General features: G+C 40.3%; 1 protein-coding gene across 2 annotated transcripts; it reads left to right on the plus strand.

The window, feature by feature from the left end:
• The first annotated feature begins 124 nt into the window (after positions 1 to 124).
• arfrp1 (ADP-ribosylation factor related protein 1) lies at positions 125 to 9,372 on the plus strand. 2 transcript variants are annotated; one of them, XR_010168243.1, is made up of 7 exons: positions 125 to 515; positions 766 to 853; positions 1,542 to 1,624; positions 1,874 to 1,955; positions 2,141 to 2,211; positions 2,523 to 2,736; positions 6,761 to 9,372. XR_010168243.1 is itself a non-coding variant. In XM_063911393.1 (7 exons), the coding sequence occupies exons 1-7, from the start codon at positions 423 to 425 to the stop codon at positions 6,846 to 6,848; spliced, it is 606 nt and encodes a 201-aa protein (XP_063767463.1). In that variant the 5' UTR covers positions 128 to 422; the 3' UTR covers positions 6,849 to 9,372. The 2 variants fall into 2 exon arrangements, 1 of the variants encoding a protein (XP_063767463.1); XM_063911393.1 differs by having other exon boundaries at positions 128 to 515; positions 2,523 to 2,623.
• Positions 9,373 to 22,575: the final 13,203 nt, after the last annotated feature.

Raw genomic sequence — 22,575 nt, forward strand, 5'->3', positions numbered from 1 at the left:
TTCCCTTTAACGTTGTCACGATGCATGAAAAATACAAATTACCGCAATGCTTTCTGGAAAATGTAGTTTTATTTGAACATGCAGCCTTATGACAAGATAGCCTAAGATGTACCACTTACTTCATTTCCCACAATTCCTATAGTGATAGTACTTCCTGGTTAGATTCCACGTAGCTTCGGTGGCGTTATAGAGCTTCAGAGTAGGAAAATAGCTGCAAACAAAGACTCTTAGGGCTTTATTCATGTATCTACGACTTTTGTTCAGTCGCGTTTATAGACGTGTTTGTTACATTTGATAATAATGAAGCCACAGGCGCGCGTGGCGCTGTGTTTGCCCTCATATAAAGGCTAGGCTATGCTATCAAGCTAATATCAGCAAGACTAGTTAGCAAGTAGTTGTGTTGTTTACATATTTCTTTCAAGATGTATACTTTATTATCTGGTTTATATAAGTACATGTTCCAAAAGGACGAATACTGTGTTTTAATCCTGGGACTAGACAACGCTGGGAAAACGGTAAATTGGATGTTTCTATGTGTTGGGCCTACAGCTGGGTGAACGCTAACTCGTTGGTCCTCGCTGAGTGTTGGTGATTGTGTTCTGCATTGTGCTGCTTTCATAACTATGCTGCTTAGTCGACTGTTTTACTTCTGCTATGTACTAATGAAACAATAATGTGTATATGCATATTAGCCTATGTCACGTGAATCACTGAATATACATATATGGTATTGTGTGTTAAGTTCACAGTTGTCTCTCTTTGCAGACCTTTCTGGAACAGACCAAAACCAAGTTCAGTAAGAACTATAAGGGAATGAATTTATCAAAGATCACTACCACGGTTGGCCTGAACAGTAAGTTGATGTTTCTGTATGTTTGTATGTGTGCATGACTGCTTAGGGTGGAATACTTTTCTGATATGCCGGTAAATTGACAGTTTACTCCTCTCTTCTCAAATCCAGTAACATGGTTCATTGAGCAGCTTGTCAGAGGAGTGCACAATGACGATTGAGGCAAAAGCCAATCGCATTGTGGATGTTAAAGGGGGTTGTTTTGAATGCAAACTGCAAAGATTAAGAAGAAGATGGACCTTCATTAATCCCCACCTTGTTTTTTTACACACAGATGCGCAAACACTTGTAAATTGACAATACAATACAATTCACACACAGTTACAGTATACACATGCGCTGAGAGGATCCAGAGTGGAGAGGCAGCCAGTTTAGCCGGCGCTAGGGAGCAGTTTTTTTTTTTTAGTGCCTTGCTCAAGGGCACCTTGGAAGTGGCCCAGGAAGTGATCTGGCTCCTCTCCAGTACCAGTCCACATTCTATCTTTTTTGTTCTGATCAGGACGTGAACTGGTGACCCATCAGTCCGAAGTCCAAGTCCCTACAGACTAAAACACTGCCGCCCAATTGTAATTTACTGATCTAATCGTTACTTATGAACATAATCATTTCATGCATACCTATTTGATAAACTCAATTCCTCCCTATGATCTATGGTTCTTATTTCTTATTAATGTTTCACTTTGCTTCACAGTTGGTACAATAGATGTGGGCAAGGCTCGTCTCATGTTTTGGGATCTTGGAGGTCAGGACGAGCTCCAGTCTCTGTGGGACAAAGTGAGTGAAGAATGCAACACCAACACCACACCCTCTGAGACAGAATTACTCATTTCTAAATACACTTGTAGCTTCAAGTATTACATCTTGGTACATCAGACTTCCCTGACTGTGGCAGGTATACTTCTAGCTACACCTTCAGCAGTTGTAGCAAATTGTACCGTCGCTGGTATTATTGTCCTTTAAAATGGCGGTTACTTTTGACTTGTTTCTGATGTTCTGTTTATATTTTTCATCTTTTATATTTAGTACTATGCTGAATCCCATGGAGTCATCTATGTGATAGATTCAACTGATGAAGAGCGCCTGTCAGAGTCGAAGGAGGCCTTTGGTGAGTTACTTCTGTTATAGTTTGAAATAAAATGGCCTGTGACTTTATTCCATTCAAATATCAACATTGTAGGCTTATCTCTGCTTAGACATTTCATCATTTGAAAATACCCACGATGTTTTAGTGGTGTAGTGTGTTATGTTAGCTTAATGTTAAATTAATAATGTGACTCTCGTCTTCTGCAGAGAAAATGATCAGCAATGAGGCATTAGAAGGTGTCCCTCTCCTCGTGCTAGCCAACAAGCAGGATGTACCGGTACTGTATGATCATTTAACTTAATGAGACCATGTTCAGAATAATGCAGATTTATTTAAAAACACAGATTATATTCTATGTTTAGACCATTGATTCACAATAAGCTGTTTTTTAATGTCATACTTAGCAAAAATGGGAAGGAAATATAAGCATTTGTTGGTTCTTGCTGTTTTATTTCAGGGAAAATAAATAATCTTTATTTTTTTAACTGTTGGGTGGACTGTACGAGCAATTGGAAAGCGTCAAGGCTTGCCTTACTAAAATAGAAAATAAAAGTTTTTCTTTGCCGTTGCTTTTCCCTCTGTTCTCAGGACTGTTTGTCTGTGCCAGACATAAAAACAGCCTTCAGCGACTCTGCCCCGAAGATCGGAAAGAGAGATTGTTTAGTCCAGCCCTGCACTGCTCTGACAGGGTAAGATTGCTCTGTAATCTGAAGGTTGGATTTCCAAAAAACATATGGCAGTGGCTGAAATGTCCTCTGAAGGCGCATTATTTGCAACTACCAACCAAACAAATCTTTACTTGGTGAGAAGAACAACCTTTTTTATAAGCACTGCTGCCCTCTCTCCCCTGTTAGTGTGCAACTTAAATTATAATATTTAAAGGAAATAATTATATATTCATGTCTGAAACAGATGGCCAGAAAATGTTGTAAAGGAGAGAATTAAGACATTTTAAAATAATATATATACATAACATAAGAATTAACTATATTGTTGGATTAGATCATGTTTTTAATATTTTCAGTTTGTGCAAAGTCCACTGTCCTGGGTTACGTCGGCAATGAATCCAAAGCAGGAAGACATTAACAATGAATTTTAAAGGAGAGATGTCATGGCCATTTCTACTGATCATATTTCATATTTGAGGTCTACTAGAATAGATTTACATTGTTCAATGTTCCAAAATCACATTGAGTAATGAGTATGTTCTCATACAGCCTCTCTGTAGCCACACTCTGTCTAAAACGGATTGTTGGAATCTCCTGACCCCCCTCTCTGTGAGCCCAGTGCGCTCTGATTGGTCAGCTCGCCCACTCTGTTCTCATTGGTAAAACAGCAGAGAGGCTCTGCCCCTGTCTAACAGAGTGGTTACACAGCCTTGCGGTAACATCTGATCAGTGTTTATGTCTTACAATGGGGTCGGTACAATATATTTGAACCGGAGTCCGATCCTGAAAGTGAGACAGACCAACGGGATGGACCTGATCCACCGTCCCAAACTACACTACAGCAGGAGTTTCCCAGTGGAAAGTTATTATTTTGAATCGCTCTTACATTTCAGATGTTATGTTATCACTGCGCCATCATTTATCTATATCACAGTAAAAAGTTTGTCCGCTGACTAACGGAACTGTACATAGTTGTTATTTAGGTGCTCTTGTGGAAACTGCGCCATGATGCCTACTGAAGTGGAAATACCGAGCACACAGTGCAGTACTTCCAACCGTTGAAGGAACAGTGTGAAAAATAAATTTCAACCACTGACTTCTTCGTGGTTCTGCCGTAGGCAAGGCAAACAGATGAGATTTCCCCTCGCATTTCAGGGCACAGATGTACTTTCTTGGCATGACTGGATACGATGTTGAACTGAATCTGAGCTTTACAACACATAGTAGCCTGGCAGAGGGTGTGGCTATTGTTCTATAGGTATGGGCGTGCGACACTCTGATTGGCCCCCAGGTGGAGTCAGTCGACGTCAGTCAGTCGACGTCAGTTGTCTCCCCATGTCACCATAACCCGGAAGACAAAAAAGGGAGAATCCAACGAGGCGTTCTGGGGGTGCTCGGACACATCTTTTCTGTGATAGTTTACTCGCTACAGGGGGTGCTTTGAAGGTTTGTGTCTTTGCAGACCGTTCACATGCAGAAAAAACCTACATAACACACGAGGGGACGGGTAATAACTGGGAAAGCATATTATGGCCCCTTTAAATATTGCAAGGGATATCGTCATCGCAGTATTCAGCAGTGTTACCGCATATCGCAAATTTTCCTGATATCGAGCAGCCCTAAACAAAACGGACTGCATAAAACTTTCTCCATCTTTATATACAAATATACAGTGGGGAGAACAAGTATTTCATACACTGCCGATTTTGCAGGTTTTCCCACTTACAAAGCATGTAGAGGTCTGTAAGTTTTATCATAGGTACTCAATAATTAATTAGCATTTTATTGAATGACATAAGTATTTAATCACCTACCAACCAGTAAGAATTCCAGCTCTCACAGACCTGTTAGTGTTTCTTTAAGAAGCCCTCCTGTTCTCCACTCATTACCTGTATTAACTGCACCTGTTTGAACTCCTTACATGTATAAAAGAGACCTGTCCACACACTCAATCAAACAGACTCCAACCTCTCCACAATGGCCAAGACCAGAGAGCTGTGTAAGGACATCAGGGATAAAATTGTAGACCTGCACAAGGCTGGTATGGGCTACAGGACAATAGGCAAGCAGCTCGGTGAGAAGGCAACAACTGTTGGCGCAATCATTAGAAAATGGAAGAAGTCCAAGATGACGGTCAATCTCCCTCGGTCTGGGGCTCCATGCAAGATCTCACCTCGTGGGGCATCAATGATCCTGAGGAAGGTGAGGGATCAGCCCAGAACTACACGGCAGGACCTGGTCAATGACCTGAAGAGAGCTGGGACCGCAGTCTCAAAGAAAACCATTAGTAACACACTACGCCGTCATGGATTAAAATCCTGCAGCGCACGCAAGGTCCCCCTGCTCAAGCCAGCGCATGTCCTGGCCCGTCTGAAGTTTGCCAATGACCATCTGATCCAGAGGAGGAATGGGAGAAGGTCATGTGGTCTGATGAGACCAAAATAGGGCTTTTTGGTCTAAACTCCACTCGCCGTGTTTGGAGGAAGAAGAAGGATGAGTACAACCCCAGAAAACCATCCCAACCAGGAAGCATGGAGGTGGAACATCATTCTTTGGGGATGCTTTTCTGCAAAGGGGACAGGACGACTGCACCGTATTGAGGGGAGGATGGATGGGGCCATGTATCGCGAGATCTTGGCCAACAACCTCCTTCCCTCAGTAAGAGCATTGAAGATGGGTCGTGGCTGGGTCTTCCAGCATGACAACGACCCGAAACACACAGCCAGGGCAACTAAGGAGTGGCTCCGTAAGAAGGCATCTCAAGGTCCTGGAGTGGCCTAGCCAGTCTCCAGACCTGAACACAATAGAAAATCTTTGGAGGGAGCTGAAAGTCCGTATTGCCCAGCGACAGCCCCGGAACCTGAAGGATCTGGAGAAGATCTGTATGGAGGAGTGGTCCAAAATCCCTGCTGCAGTGTGTGCAAACCTGGTCAAGAGCTACAGGAAACGTCTGCTCTCTGTAATTGCAAACAAAGGTTTCTGTACCAAATATTAAGTTCTGTTTTTCTGATGTTTCAAATACTTATGTCATGCAGTAAAATGCAAACTAATTACTTAAATCACACAATGGGATTTTCTGGATTTTTGTTTTAGATTCCGTCTCTCACAGTTGAAGAGTAGCTATGATAACAATTACAGACTTTACATGCTTTGTAAGTGGGAAAAATAAAAACAAGCTTAGTCAGTGATTTATACACCATGATCATATCCTGGATTAGTAGATTATGAACTCCAAATGTAGGATATCAATAAATGTAGACGTTTATAACTAAAGGAATAATAAAAACGCATTCTGCCGGTAGAACAGGTGTGCCCAGCAGGACACGGTACAGAAGATTACTGCAGAGGGAAGGGTGTTATTAGTCCAGGTGTGTGTGAAACAGGTTACACACACTGCTGCTGCTCTGTCAGTGATAAGTGTGTGCCTTTTTTTGTCATTAACACAAACTCCTTCGTAACTCTCTCTGCAGCTCTGACTGCCGCCCTCGTCACAAACGGAAAGGATTTCTCTTTGCTCTTAAAACACACAGCTCTTGCTTCCTCTCTCTTAGTGTGGTATCACTCCATGCATCCCTGGTGGGAGGGACTGAGACGCAAGTGAGGGAAGCAGGGATGAAAGTTAAGGAACTTGGCAGGCAGCTCTAGACACTCTGTTAAGCAGCGAGGTTAGGGGTGAATTCTCCCTGTGAGGTACTTAACCTATTAAATACACAGTTTCATTTAGTCTAGGAAACATATCCTTTGTAAAGCTCATTCATTTTGGGAAGTAGAAGCCAAAGAAAGTATGTGTTGATTTGCAACTGTAAATCATTACAATTAAAGCATTATAAAAATGTTCATAGTCAGTAAAAAGTTAGCTTACCTAAATCAAAATGCTTGGACAAACAAGAATACAACCGTCTTCAGCTCAAGTTCGAGTCGCTGAGCACCAACAGAGCTGCTGTAGGTGTCTTTATTAGTGACGGATGGTATAGAAATATTAAGCATGGTTTCTAACGTCTCTCTTGCACGCTCTTAGTTCTGTTAATACCAGCTGTGCACATACCATCAGAACTTTATTTTCAGCAGCGCAGCAGCACACCATCCGGGTTGAAAATGCTCTGCCAGCTTGATCCTTCCTTTAGTCCTTGATTAACGCTGTCTTTTTCTTTGATGCAGGGATGGAGTGAACGAAGGCATAGAGTGGATGGTTAAGTGTGTGGTCCGGAACATTCACAGGCCTCCCAGACAGAAGGACATCACGTAAGAGGACCCAGTACTCTTTACTCATTTTGGACTTTCTCCTTAAGGACATTCCATGTAAACCCTGGAGCTGATGACTCTTCTCTCCTCGTTTGGACTTCTGCCTTTAGGAGTCCGTTACAGACAGTGCGACAGGATCATTGTGCTTTGAATGGGCTCTGTTTTTCTTGTTTTGAAGCTGTGTAATGACCTCTTCTGTCCCATTCTGTCACTGTCTGTATGGAGCTTCACTGGCTGACTGTAAGGCGTCAGCAGGACAAATCCAGCTCTGAAATATACAACACTGTAGAGGAGGAGCTCCATTTTTTGAACAGGATAGAACATTTTCTGAGTATATTCCGGCAAACGGTCTCGACAGGAGACCTGGTTGACAGTGTTTAGACCGAGCATGGAGTCCAGCTCGCACTAGCGCTTTGAACTCTCCAACCCGATTTACAGACCATAGAACCAGGAAGCACTCGCCACTCTGCTTCTTTACTTGTTTCTAACAACTGAAACCTTCATTGTGACGTTAATCACTCTTCATTTATTTGGCTTCACATAATTAACACAAGATAAACTCATGTAAGATAAGTGACAGTTGAGGTTTTGTTAAATGATTTCGCATTTATTAGAGGACATGGCAATGGAGCTCCATACAGAGGGGAGGGGGGGGTTGTAAGCCACACATACAACTGTTGGCTTGAGATGTCCGCTGTCTGTTATCTATCTTCTGTAACACATTCAGAGTGATCAAACAGGTTTTTATTTCACTGGGTTTGGAATTGTTCATTATGTTGCAGAGGGCCTACAGCTGGGTGCAATATTTGTAAAAACTAAACGCACAAACTGTGCTGAGAAATCGTACTGACCTCTGCTGAATTACTTTGACCTGGTTTAACTAGGGGTGTGTGAAGTAGTTAACAATTGAAGGTGACTTATTTTGTCAGTCACTATATATATATATATATATATATATATATATATGGTTGATAAAACAATAAATCTCAGATTTCAAACAAACGGCATCTGTCATGTTTTAGTTCAAATCAGTCCTGCTGTCAGTTCTCACACCGACCCTCACACCCTCAACGGGACGGTTTGTATCCAGCCGTGAAAGCTAATCATGCTATCAGTGACTGGGTGAGTGTTTCTGTTTGTGTTTTTCTACATGACTGCATGAATTTAAAGGCAACCAGTTGATTGTGATTATATTGGACTCCCACAAGTCATGATGCACGACTATTATGTTTTTGGCATTTTCGGTTTGATGCTAATTATATATATTTTAAATGTGTATATAAATACAGCTCCACTTGAGACCACTGTAGCATTATCAGATTCTATGGTTTTATTATTCATAGGCATGTCTTTGAGTTAAATGTTTATTTATTTTGTATTATTGTATTCTATAAACTACTGAAAATGTTTTCTCTGTGTTGGAATTCAACAGGTACTGGGATAGCTGCCATACATGTAGAGATAAAGATTTAAGAACAATAAGAGTGGTCTTAATTTATGCCGGGGCTGTATCTATATTGATTAAGTCAAGCGTACTAAAGACTAAGGGCAATATTGCTAATGACCTGTGGTATTTAGAACAAAAACTGTTTCAAGAAATCGAGTATATCCCAAAAGGATAAAGGGTAAACATCTTAAGGATATCATGTGAGCTTGGTCTGCTGCAGCACGGTGCGACCCTCTGACAGAATCAGCTATAGCTAAGGAAGGAAAGGACAGCACAAGCCCTTTTATCTTCCTTATTGTAGAGATGATCATTCTTGCTAGGCATGGCTTATCACAGGTACAAAGCAACATGCAACACTTATTTATTTTCAGTATTTCTCAATATCTGGAATATACTCTGGTCAGCCTGTGCACACACACACACACACAAAATACTATACAGGCCCAACCAGCAGGATCAGTTCTGTGGCCCTTCAACAGGAGCTGAGGATCAATCTGGGCCTGGAGGATGCGCTCCTCCCCGCTGATTACAGTGTTTCTCTGCATTTGGATCACTTCATAGTGTAATGTTCACTCAGAAGCATATGCCACTGAACACAATTTATTTTAATTTAGTAGGAGGGTCATGAGTGTTAGGGAATATTTTTTCTGTTTAACCTTTGACCTAGTTCATAATTTTCTCCTTCCTCAGTCTGCGTTCCCATGGCATAGGTCTTTAGACCTTGGGGTTGCTGTAATCTCCCTTAAGGAGGGGCAGCTTGGGCGCTTTGTTGATGCCAGTCTATGACCGAGCACAAACTGACCTGAGATAGTTTATTGTTCAGGGTCGTCTAGAAGCCCTTCTTATCTGGAACGTAGGTTCTTTTCCATGGACGACAGCTTTCGTTAGATTCAGGGTCCATATTTGTTAACTCTCACTGATGAGGCAATGTTGAATAACACACTGAACTGGTTAAAACCTCGGACTGCAGAAGAGATCTTCAGAATTCAGAAACTGCTCTGCCAACTCGTGGCTGCAGCACATGTCTTGTCAATTCTCCATCCCTTAACTTCAGAATAAACCTTCAGTGTTTGCCATCAAAGTTCCAGCCCTCCTGTGTCTCTCTGAGTTTCCTCTCCATTGCTCCAGAAGTTTCCATCACAATGAGTATTATATATAGTATAGTATGGTATTATACCATACTTGTGCTACATAGACTTGACTTAAATGACTGTTTAACTCTAAAGTTAATTTGTTCCTTCAGTTAGCTACACTGACTGGAACATATTATGCAATTCAAATACATTTAATAGTCATCCCGATGCATTACAGAACCTTTTCCTCTTGCTGTGTGTGTGTCCTCACACCGTCTTTTCTATCCTTGCTTACTATCTTGATCTCGTCAGATAAATCATATTTGGTTACGTCCTTTGTGTGTGACTGCTTTACCCCACACAACTCTTCCCTTGCTTCCCAACCTCACATGCACACACACACATCTCCAAATTCTCCCAGGTTACTGACCGTTCCAGTAAAGTGGAACCACGGCTCATTCAGAGTCACATTGAGGCTGGGAATACACCAAACATTTCTATCAGTCCCTGGTGACTTCACACTCAAAGTAAATATACTTATAACCAGGGTACATATAATCGTTAGTATCCTTTGGTCATGTGTTAATCTGGGCACTCAAATGTATTTAGTTATATTGTACTGTGAGGCCTTACAGCAAGGAGACTGAACATGACTCATTTGATTATCATCCTACCATCATACTAACTCACTGGGTACAGGCCAGCCATTAAAGGATTCGGGGCAGTAACAGAGCTGACTGTGCAGGTCAATGTCAAGCTCAGCTAACTGCTGCTCTGCCTGCTTCAGACTGATGAGAGGATTTAAAGTGCTTCATAGATCCTCCACACTCTCCTGAGATGTCCACTCACAGCGTTTGTCTCTGGTGCTTATAGAGCTAGGCCTGAGCAGGAACCAAACATCAAACCAGTTGTTATACCTCTCATTCTATCCCCACATTATTGTTGTTTTGCCACTGTTGCCATTATTGTATAGTAGATCATTACCATGTCATGGCAAACGTACCATAGACCTTTTTCACCTTCAAACACTGACCAAAACTCACCTTTTCAGACTAGCTTTTAATGTGTGATTAATGTAGTGTACTTGTGCTAAATGTGTTTTTTATTGCTCAATGTTAATTTGACTTTTATCGTATTTTTTACCTCTGGAAAACATCTTTGAGCACCTGATAAATTGCTTGATGAATGCATTAATGTATAATTATAATCATTATTATAAAGATGGTACTGGATCATCCATTAATACAGGGGTAACAGCATTGGTGGTGCACTCAGTGACGGATATAGTTGTGCAAAGACAGCCAAAAGACAGCTTCAGGAAGAAGTTCAAAGCCTGCAAAGCATATATCTGACACTCGATAAAGGGTTATCTTATGTCTTGTAAATTGCATTACATTTTCTACATTAAATAACATTTCATTTGGATGAGGCTTTTATCCAAATTGACTTACAATAAGTTCAAAAAACAGAGATTCAAACCCTACGATTACATTAGGTTGGGATGTCTTTTGGACTAATGCTTCCATCCTAAATATTAAATGAACCTCGGGGTGAACGCATGGAACAGAAAGTAACTTCACAGCATTACATCCTGATTACCTCTTTAGAGATACTGACCAGCAGAGGGCATGTTTTACCATCAAATGTGATGCAAATCACATTTTTTTATACATACATTTATACATGTAAGTTTAGAATTGTATTTTTCTCAATGTGGACCGAATTTAGATACTTGAAATATTGTGTTGAATAAAGTAGTAATACTGCGTAACTGTGTGTGTTAAAAAATAAAATGTAGTGGAGTAAATAGTAGGATATTTGCCTCTGAAATTTGGCGGAGTTGAAGTTTAAAGTAGCAAAAGGACAGAAACCTCAGTAATACAGTTCAACAGCACCGCAAAACTGTTCTACAGCACAGTTAAACACCTCTTAGCTCCATCAATAACATCCTGTGACCTTCATAAAGGTAGGTGGATGTGGGGAAGAGAGGAAGGAAGACAACACACACACACACACACACACACACACACACACACACACACACACACACACACACACACACACACACACACACACACACACACACACACACACACACACACACACACAGTGTTCAGATGGGACTGCTTTGTTTTGCAGCCATGGTGCAGAGAGGAAAATCACTGGTTCATCTGAGGACGAGCATCCACAGAAACACACAAATACAAAATCTTACCTGTTTATTATGAAGTGTTTTTATTATTAAAGTTTTGCAAGCTTAGTGGAAGGACTTTTTATACGAGTCATGTAACATAAGAACAAAAACATTTAAGGCCATAATCTTAATCTGAGTTCAAATGTGATACTAAAAGAAAAGAAAAGGTCTAACACTGCTAAATGGATATTATCTTTAACCATTTTATTACCATCATGGCTTGCCCATTTACTGACACTTGCTTACTTATTATTAGTACGTATACCACCAGTGACATGGTTTCCATTAGGTCTTTTAAACTGCATTTCCATTCTTACCGCAAATACATTTTTGTAAATACAATGTGAAATAGCGCTAATAGAGGTGCAAAAAAAACCAACTCCACAGGGTGCAGTCACAGCAACCACCTGCTGTCTGTAAAATGCTGCTGCACAAAGATATGTCACAACACAGTAAAACAATTACTTTTAAATGTCCCACATTGTTAATATTTGAAGAGAATTATGACACATTGGATCTTTAAGTTCATAACCTCTTTCAAAATACACTCAATCCTAAAGTGTAATATTTTCATCACTATATATTCAGTATATTCATGCTTGTGTTTCTAGAAGAAACACAAGCATGCTCTGACTGAACCTCCCGCAGATGTAATAAGATGCATGAGAGTTTACATTAACTACTCAGTTGTTATCTTTTGTTCCCTTTCCAGAGCAAATTCCCCTGAGATTGGTCTCAGAGGATCACAGTGTGATAACTCAACAATTGAACTGCTCCTGTTTCCTCTAATGATGAATCCTGTCGTTATGCACTGACATTTACTTCAAGTGCCACAGACCTGAAGCCCTCTGGACTTTGATGATCTTTAATGAAAAGCCTGATCCTATCTGAGCATGTTTGTGTTGCTGTGTCGGCTGGCTTCACAGTGTGCACCTGAAACATTATTAAACTGAATTTTGACCAGGGGCCTCGCTTCAAGACAAGGCCAAAGGACATTAATGATAAATCAAAAAGTGCCACACATAACCAAGCTCTGATGGAACATTGAACCAGCTCTGCACAGACGGAACAGTGTCTGTGAGATCAGTAATCTCATCCCCTTCCAGCAGACTTTAAATGTACCAGTACAAGTTGAATCTCGGAGCTCTGGGGAAGTTCAGCGACTTGCAGTGACTTGCATTGTGCAACACAATAACTAATTCCAGATTTGTAAGCTTCTGTTACTTTACATTACTCTCTTTCTGCGGTTTTTCATCCAGGATAGCATCAGGTGTAGAGGTGTACCTGGGTCAGTGAGGGAGTAGCAAAACCAATTGGCTGATGCAGAGTGAGGTGTGTGTGCTGGAGCGCGTGGTTAACCCTGTCCTTGGTATGTTAGTCTGCAATGCTTCAAATTGGGAAGTAGGGGAATGTAGCTGCTGCCAATTCTGTGTGTTTCAGTACAGAGTTATGTGTCAAATGTTAGACTTCCAGTCTGACTTCTCAATCTGAAGGCAAAACAATCTGAATGATGTGTTAAATGCATTTCCTGCCTCGTTCTAAACTTGGAGTGTTGGAACGATTAGATGAGATGGAGATAAAAAGGAACTGTGTGTGTCCTCACGCCGTCTCTTATCTTGGCTATAGGTTTAAGCTGAACAGCCAATCAGAGGGATTCATTTTACAGACAGCCTCTATTGCCACCTCAATATGTTGACACATTTTCCTTTATGATGAATTTAATGGTAAAGGACGATAAAACAGAGATTCAAGAAGGACGATAAAACAGAGATTCAAAGTTCAAACCGGGCCTGTACCTCAGACCTCTGATCCCGATCTCTCTGGAGTTTTGGTTCTTTACTCTCCGTGTAGGCTGAAATATTCAACACAAATATTTAACCTGGTGACTAAATCTGCAGCCTGTACATGATATTTCTGATCCGATTATATGTCGTGGTGGAAAAGTAAAAAGTCTCTTTAAAATCCTTGCTCTTCACTCCATAACTCCCTGAGCGAACCTTGCCTTCTTTTAATAGTCATTACTTTCTAATGAGTAATGTCAGCAACCTTTCATACTGTTCAAGGTTCAATAGCTATGCAGACTCGAGGCAAGGTAACTTTATGTGAAGAACGTTCCATATAATGAAGTGCTTTAAGGGGGACAACCATTATGAATGAAGTTAGATCATTCATCATTTCATCGTTTCTGCTTTTTCAGTGTAGCAAAGCAAATTAATTGTTTGTAGGGAAGCACATCCAAGTCTTTTCCATATTAAATCCTATTCTCCCACTCACACTGCACCTCTTGTTTTGCTCATGGTCGGCCATGTGACTTTATATTACTTTCGTTAAGCCCAGGCTAATGTCCAAAGGTACTTGATAAGCCCAGAAATCACAGTGACAGAGAGAGACATGAATATCATCAACATCCATCCAGTAGTCTTTGGGATTATCAGTGGGATTCATTCATTTAAAAAGATTGTGCCACAGCATCTTGTGTCTCGACATTTTTGTCATATAAAGGAAACCTTCCATTTGCTGTTTCCACTGCAGGAAAAATCTGAGGTTCCCCATAGTCATTGAAATGTATTCTCTGGGCACCCTGAATATATTTACCAAGTTACTGGTCAACATCTGTCCAATAGTCGCGAGAATTTGTCCTTAAAAACGTAATCGTCAACTTGCTGGTGGCACTGAAAGAAAAGTCAGGGGTCAGCAGAATTTAAACTGTCACAGCAATCCTTCCAGTGGTTATTGAATTATTCAAACAGTAAACGATATAAGTGTTTTCTTTTTGTTTTTCAAATTGCAGTGAGGATGAGAACACTGAGAAACTGTCTCAAAGGGCTGAAAATGAAACAGATCAACAGCATGTCACAATAAGACTTAATGTTGCCTCTGTAGTAGAAGGGCAGTATCAATAATGGCACTATGGGCCCTGGGACCTGAGTCCTTTTGATAGGCCCCTTAAGGCCCTTGTTAACTGAGAATCAAATGGTTTTGGTCATTTGAAAAAGCGCAAGGTGTTTGGGATCACGCACGAACTAAATAAAAATACTGTATAAACAGCAGCTGTAGAGCTGATTCAGAATAACGTTAGCATTGCTGTTGCTCTGGCTAGCTAGAGCTAACTGGTTACATTTGGTACTAGCTGATGAGCTTCCTAGCTTTAGAGTGGCATGGGTCAGTGAATGGATCGTCAGGATGTGGGGCTGCTTTGGTGACTCAGGGCCTGGACAGCTTGCCTTCATTAAAAAAGAAAAATGAATTCTCAAGATGATCCAGATATCTTACAGGAAAATGACAGACTGGATGTCCGCCACCTGGAGCTCAGCAGTAGTTAGGTAGTGCAGCAGGACAATGACCCTACATATCCAAGTTAATGTAATACAGATTGGCTTAATACAAAGAAGTGCCTTTTAGAGGACCTTATCAGACCTTATCCCAACAGAAATACTGTGGAATGACCTCAAGAGAACCGTCCACACCAGACACCCTGAGAATATGCCTGAGCTGAAGCAGTTCTGTCAGGACGGATGGTCCAAAGTCCCTCCTGAATGTTGTGCAGGTCTGATCTGGAACACCAAAGGGTTTGTTTAAGGTTATTGCTGCAAAAAGAGGTTTTACCACTCCAGACCAGTTCCCTTACTTGTTCCACAAGTGCCTCTGTTGCCAAAGGCATGACATATTATGTTTGTGTGTTATTAGCTCAATGTTGTGTTTGACTATACTGAGATGAATATCAGGTGACATTTAATGACCAATTTATGCATGAAACCAGGAAACTCCAAAAGATTCACATGCTTTTTCTTGCCACTGTAAACATATAGCATTAATAAGTCTGCAGTCACCTCTTAAGCACCACTAAACAACTATTATACAGATAAACACATCTGCTTTTGGTTTCAACTCTCGTTGTCCTCAAAGCACAGCAGTTCATCTAAATTGTGAAACAGCTGACCTTTGTGGAGATTCTACTTGTGTTTATAGTTTCCTCTTTTTTCACACAGACAATAGTGGATATATAAACAGTAAGAGATTGACACGATAATATCTGAACACACACAAGCTGCAGGAGTGTCGGAGGTTTACTACAACAACTATTGTTCAGTCATGCAGCAGTAAGTAAAGCATGTTATCTACAGTAGAGCTACAGACAGCCCATAAACATTCTCTGAGGAGGAAGCTGTGTTACTACACAACACAGGATACATTTTAAACATTTGCTTCCACAGTATTCATTAGTGCCTCCAACACATATATACATCTACATACAACAACATCTATACCTTTGAGTTGAATGTCATTTTGTCCAACACTAGAAAGTGCAACAAAGCAGAGAGTAAAGAAAGTGCAGATGGTATCATGGTGAGGGCGGAGGTCTGTGTGGGCACACAAAAAAAGAAAGTGAAACCTTGACTTTAATTAAATGTGTTATGTCAACAAATGTCACAAAGCTTATGTAAACAGGTTCCACATAACTGTATTAGGTTAGTTGAAAGCAACTATTTTAGGTTTATATAAAAAAATTAAAATAAGTTTGACTAAATATTATTGCTTTCAACTAACCTAATACAGTTACTGTATGTGGAACCTGTTTACATAATACATTTAATTAAAGTCAACGTTTAATTTTTTCAGTGGGGTTTAGAGTGACATTCATAAGCATAACAACAACCCTGAGCAGTAATTGATGTTTCATATTGCAACAAATGGAATTGGCACACCACTGTGGTCTCTCTCTGCCCCTGTTATTTAAGTTTATTTGGAACCTGTCATTGTTAAATCTGTTGCACGGATACAAGAGGTGTAATTTATAATCAGGTGGGTTTATCATTTTGATAATAGATACAGTTACACGGAAACAACCACGTGAAATCTATGCAAACTAGATCTGGGACCTGTATGCTCCACATGTGAAACAGATTTTGGGTTTGTTTTAACAGCATCCAATTCAATCATGTCTTTTTGTTTTACTGTGTTGTATTATATTATATTACTACCACGACCAGGAGGTACCTGGAGTTGATCTCAGTCACTGTTTCAGATGGTAACACTGTTCATTTGACTTCTCTATTACAGCCAACACAGACAAGATGATGGACTCCATGCTGTCTCTGACCAGAGGTCAGTCAAACCTAAACTGTTCTGATCTTTAAATTGTTCTATTTGATTTTTGATTGTTTAATCTTGTTGTCCTAGTACCAAAAACGGTGCTTCAACATTGAAGGATTTTGAATATTTTCTCCCCCTTTCTTCCGATGGAAATTCATGTTAATTAATGTGTGTAAGGTGTATACAGGTGCATCTCAATAAATGAGTATTTTATTATTTCATTTAGTCAATGAAAAAATTAAACTCATATTATATGGACTCATTACACACAAAGTGAAATATTTCAAGCCTTTATTTGTCTTAATCTTGATGACTATGGCTTACAGCTAATGAAAACCCAAAAATCAGTATCTCAGAAAATTAGAATATTACTTAAGACCAATAAAAATAACTATTTTTTAAACAGAAATGTCGGCCTTCCGAAAAGAATGTTCATATGTATGCACTGCATGCATCACTGCCTCAATGCGACGTGGCATGGAGGCGATCAGCCTGTGGCACTGCTGAGGTGTTATGGAAGCGCAGGTTGCTTTGATAGCGGCCTTCAGCTCGACTGCATTGTTGGGTCTCGTGTCTCTCCTCTTCCTCTTGACAATACCCCATAGATTCTCTATAGGGTTCAGGTCAGGCCAGTTTGCTGGCCAATCAAGCACAGTAATTCCGTGGTCATTAAACCAGGTCTTAGTACTTTTGGCCGCATGGGCAGGTGCCAAGTCCTGCTGGAAAATGAAATCAGCATCTCCATAAAGCTTGTCAGAAGAAAGAAGCATGAAGTGCTCCAAAGCTTCCTGGTAGACGGCTGCGTTGACTTTGGATTGAGAAAACACAGTGGACCAACACCAGCAGAGGACACTGCTCCCCAAATCATCACTGACTGTGGAAACTTCACACTGGACTTCAAGCAACGTGGAATCTGTGCCTCTCCACTCTTCCTCCAGACTCTGGGACCCTGATTTCCAAATGAAATGCAAAATGTACTTTCATCTGAAAAGAGGACTTTGGACCGCTGAGCATTAGACCTGTTCTTGTTCTCCTTAGCCTAGGTAAGACGCTTCGGACGTTGTCTCTGGTTCAGGAGTGGCTTGACACAGGGAATGCGACATTGGTAGCTCATGTCCTGGATACCTCTGTGCGTAGTGGCTCTTGATGCACGACTCCACCCTCAGTCCATTCCTTGTGAAGCTCCCCCAGATTGTTGAATGACCTATTCTTGACAATCCTCTCAGGCTGCGGTTATCCCTGTTGCTTGTCCACATTTTCCTACCACACATTTTCCTTCCTCTTAACTTTCTATGAATAGACAGTCTTCCCCATGATTTTGAAGCCTACTGAACCAAATTGAGAAACCATTTAAAGGCTCAGGACACCTTTGCAGGTGTTTTGAGTTAATCAGCTGATTTAAGTGAGTCTACAATATTGAACTTTTTCACAATATTCTAATTTTCTGAGATACAGATTTTTGGGTTTTCATTCGCTGTGAGCCGTAGTCATCAGGATTAAAACAAATAAAGGCTTGACATATTTCATAATAAAGAATCCATAATAATATATGAGTTTTAATTTTTTTAATTGAACTTTTTCCACGATATTCTAATTTATTGAGATGCACCTGTATGATGGGAGGTTCTTTTATTCTGAAAGCCAATTTATCATTTACGAAATGTGTCTTTTTCTTAATTAGAGGCTAGTATCCTGACATTTAGAATACTACAGAACAACAATCAAGGTTACCGTTGACCTCTGTAGTCATTAGGGTGTGATTTATTTCCAATTTATAATTTAAGGTGAATAACTGTACTGTATCCAGCAGCCACAGTCAGCAGCATGTTGAACAGTTTCGAAATAGCTCTTTGCAGCATGGATGTGATGTTGTGCAACATTTCCTTTATGATGCAATCTTAGCCACAAGCATTTTTTAATTAAACGTTCTTAGTGTGTTTGTTACCTCTGTTGTGTGATTGGATAGTCTAAAGGCTTCTTGTTATTCCTGATGCCTGATTATATTGTCTAACTTTGTTTTGAATCAACTTGATTTACTTACTTTTGTAGAGGTCTTTAGAATACTTCTCCCCAATGACCCTCTCTTGTTTTGCCTATTGTTGTGGCTTTGGAGTTTTACATTTGTCCCAGAACTGACACTGGTGCTCTGTGTTTTAACCCTAATGGAGCGCTTGGTTTGTGTGGTGGAATTAATTTTGTGTAATAGTCTTTCTGTCTTTTTCTGCCCGTCTACTGTCCTCTATGTCAGTGTGACAAGTTATGCTATTTATACATTGTAACTTCCTGGTGAAATACTTTGAGTTGGTATCTCTTTTACCCAACTGAATTTTTTGTAACGATATCTCTTATGAACCTCTATTTGTTTTGCTCAGCTTGAAGTAGTACACCTCTGGTTTATTTGTGTTTCCTCAACATGTTTCTTTAATGTGAACATCTGTTTCAGATAGTGTGAACTGATAAAAAAAGCACACCTTCGGGGACTTCATCCGCTCAATACCAGCAAAACTGAGCAGATTATTAGTTTAATAATACTTTTATTCATGAGCTGTACCAAAAAACTAAATGTCAAGTAACTACACTGAATTTAGAAGAGGGGGAGGGTTAAAAAAAATCCCAAACATTGCCAAGGCTACAGCAGATAAGCCATGCCAAGGTCAGAGACAGACAGCACAGCCCGGCCTTGACTGAGTCACATTTAGGCCATGAGTCCTCTTAGTTTTGTTGGCGTTGACAGAATTAGGAAAAGAGTAAAAAAGAAAAAGAATAGTGTTGTGCATGGTACTGTTTCAGATCACAGTTGTCATTAGTGGGGAGTGGGGTAAGATGAGCCAGTTGGTACCCACCCACTTTATTTAGTGAACTGTGCATGTGTTGTAATATGATCATCAATTCAGGAAGCCCCCGACATTTCTATTGAGCTGTGGTGGAGAGAAGCACATGTTAAAGTGGTAAATTCACAATAACCATGTTCTGCCCGTCAAAGTACATATTTTTAACTGTCAGGTATAATTACTGTTCTTTCAAAGCAATGTATCCAGATCTGAAAATATGTATCATACATGTTGGTTATTTAGCAAGGAGTAACCCATGAGAATCATTTAGCTAAAGGTTAGCATGAATTGAAAACTAGACATTTTTTTCTCCCAAAAAGTGTCTGTGGGGTAAATTGAGCCAGTGGTTTAACTTAACCCCCAATGAGGCACTGAAGTTGAGTTAGGTTTCTTTAGTAAGATGAGTAAAAATTGTCTCATCTTACCCCACTCTCCCCTGCTGCATTGGATACTGTATCTTGCACATTTCTCTTTGGGTTTCAAGCAGAGTGAAATACGTATCAAACCCTTTGTCCCATCTGTCTACTACCAAACATGGGCGACTGTGATCCCATCCCCTGCAGTCAAAATGTAGAAGTGTCCTTGGGCAATACACTGAACCCTAAATTGCTCCCGTAGGCACACTAAGATAACAGCTGAATAACATGTAAAGTAATGCACAAAACATGTTCTCAACTCTCTCCTCTCCACATTTATTCTTTTATTCAAAAGTTGACAGCTAAGAGGCGACAGAAAATGAAGAGAAGGAGACAGGGAACATCTGGATTTTTGCCTACCAGGAACTTTGTCGTTTACCATCAATGCCTTGGACCCATAAGCCCCCAGGTTAGCCACAAATACAGGTCAACAATGCACACAGTGAGTCGATAGATGTATCAACCACCCTTCTGATTAATGTCCAGCAGTGGCTCAGTCAGTAGGGGCTTGGACTGGGAATCGTAGGGTCGCCGGTTCAAGTCCCGAACAGACTTGAAAATATGGAAGGTTGACTGTTACTTGGAGAGGTCCCAGTTCACCTCCTCGGCCCTGCTGTGGTGCCCTTGAGCAAGGCACCGGACACCTCCAATCCCCCCTCCCCATTGCTCCCCGGGCGCTGCACAATAGCTGCCCACTGCTCCTAGTACTAGGATGGGTTAAATGCAGAGGAGATCCTTCAGGATCCAGCAGCCCCGGGACCACAGCAAGCCTCCCCTGCTGCCCTCCCCCCCCGAGGAGGGAGGTGTTGCTGGAAGAACTTCAGAAGAGAGGAGAGAGGAGGAAGGTACAGCATGTCATCAAACCACTGATACACTTTTACTCAGTTCATTCATCACTTAAGGTGAAACAGAGGTTTTAATTCTCATCTATCTGTACTGTATGCTTTTTACTCTACTGATTATACAAAAGCTCAGATGTGTTTACTTTACACACATTCACGCTTTAAAATCATTTTTAGAATATATATATTTTAAAACCTTTAACTGAAGTGTCTTGATTCTCATGGTTGATATAGATCCCTGTTGTTTCACTTATTGTTGGTGCAAATATGCATGCATTCATTGGTACAGTAGTAGTAGAACCATTCTGGGCTTCAGTCGAAAGTGAACACAGTTAGAGGGAAAAACTAGTGAAGAAGCTTCAAACACCTTTAAAGCGCATTAATTACTTGCTGTGAGTCATCTGTTCTTCAACACACATAACATGACCACAGAACGACAACTGCTGGAACTATTTCCTGACAAACAACAAAAGTTGTATCAACTGCAGAGTGTAACATCGGCAGCTTTAGCACAAGTTAGCAGATACCACCAGGGAACTGGCATTTATATACATTTAAATCAATAGAACAATAAGTGTATGAATAAATGAATGCATTGTGCTGTACTTTATATAATTATAGTGGTATAAAAACAGTAATGCTATGTAAATGTATATTTCCTTCTATAGATACTTTCTGATGATTGTTCAATTTGCATCTTTACATGAAAACTGCTGGCTTTCACTCTTGATTGTAAATTAATTCTGTTGTATTTTTGGAGAATATTGACTTTTGATAAAAATATGTATGAAATTTTACCTAATAAATTAGTTAAGCAATATTTGTATCAGCTCTTCTCTTCGCTTCGCTCAAGAGCAGTGAGATAAAATGCTCAGATAGACTAAGTAGTCTTATAAATACTAACGGTTAATACCATAGGTGTCATTTACACTAGGAATGCTGGGGACATGCCTCCACCTCCTATCATTTGTAAAGAAATAGCGTGCACAAAGGAACCTAAGATTTTCATTGCCATAACTACACTGGAGCTACTGTGCACCTGACAATAAAAACACTTGAACCTTGAATATTATACACTTTGTGAAAGATTTATTTACAAAAGAGAACATGTACGATCTGAGAACAGTGTCTGTTTACACTAGGTGGGTGGATTTCAAAGTGGTGGAATTTGGACATGTGACACGTTATTTAAGTAAACTTTGAATAGCACACATTGCTCCTACTCTGCAGAAACAGGGCACAGTCACTACTTGTCAAAAAAAGGATTGTAAGCGTTCCTTTAGCTTACTGATTCTAAAATGACCAATAAATGTGCAAACACTTTACCAAATTCTTGACACAGTTTATTTTTGTCCAATTAAGCATTCTGTCTGACAACATGACAAACCGACATGCTGTCAGGTCATGTTTGCGACATTGAAAAGTGAAGCCACTCTTGATATTATTGTTTTTAACTAATCTAATATGGTTATGTGGAATCTGTTGACATGATACATTTAATAAAAATCAACGTTTACATTTTTTCATTGCATGTGTGAACACTGCTAAGCGAGAATAGAAAACGGTTCACCGCACAGACAACAGATATCCATTTTCTTATCTCAGTGTGAAGGAAAGCATCATTCCCAAAACCTGCGTAACCTTGACACTGTGTGGCGCAGACAACACATTTTCATTGTAAATCCCTAATCTTTACAACTTGATAAGAAGTGATTCCTCCCAACGATGTGTTAAGAAATATCTTCAGCAGTCAAGTCTTTCTCAATTCTGTAAGCCAGGCGATGAGCCTCGCATCCTGCTGAGAAAACTCGACTCAGCAGGTTTGCTGAATGTA

The sequence above is a fragment of the Eleginops maclovinus genome, chromosome 20, assembly GCF_036324505.1.
Source record: "Eleginops maclovinus isolate JMC-PN-2008 ecotype Puerto Natales chromosome 20, JC_Emac_rtc_rv5, whole genome shotgun sequence".
In the NCBI taxonomy this organism is placed as follows: Eukaryota; Metazoa; Chordata; class Actinopteri; order Perciformes; family Eleginopidae; genus Eleginops; species Eleginops maclovinus.

Coding starts and splice junctions, on each gene's coding strand:
- arfrp1 (XM_063911393.1), top strand. CDS start 423: ATGTATACTTTATTATCTGGTTTATATAAGTACATGTTCCAAAAGGAC. Junction 2,212..2,522: donor CCAACAAGCAGGATGTACCG/GTACTGTATGAT, acceptor CTCTGTTCTCAG/GACTGTTTGTCTGTGCCAGA. Junction 2,624..6,760: donor CCCTGCACTGCTCTGACAGG/GTAAGATTGCTC, acceptor TCTTTGATGCAG/GGATGGAGTGAACGAAGGCA.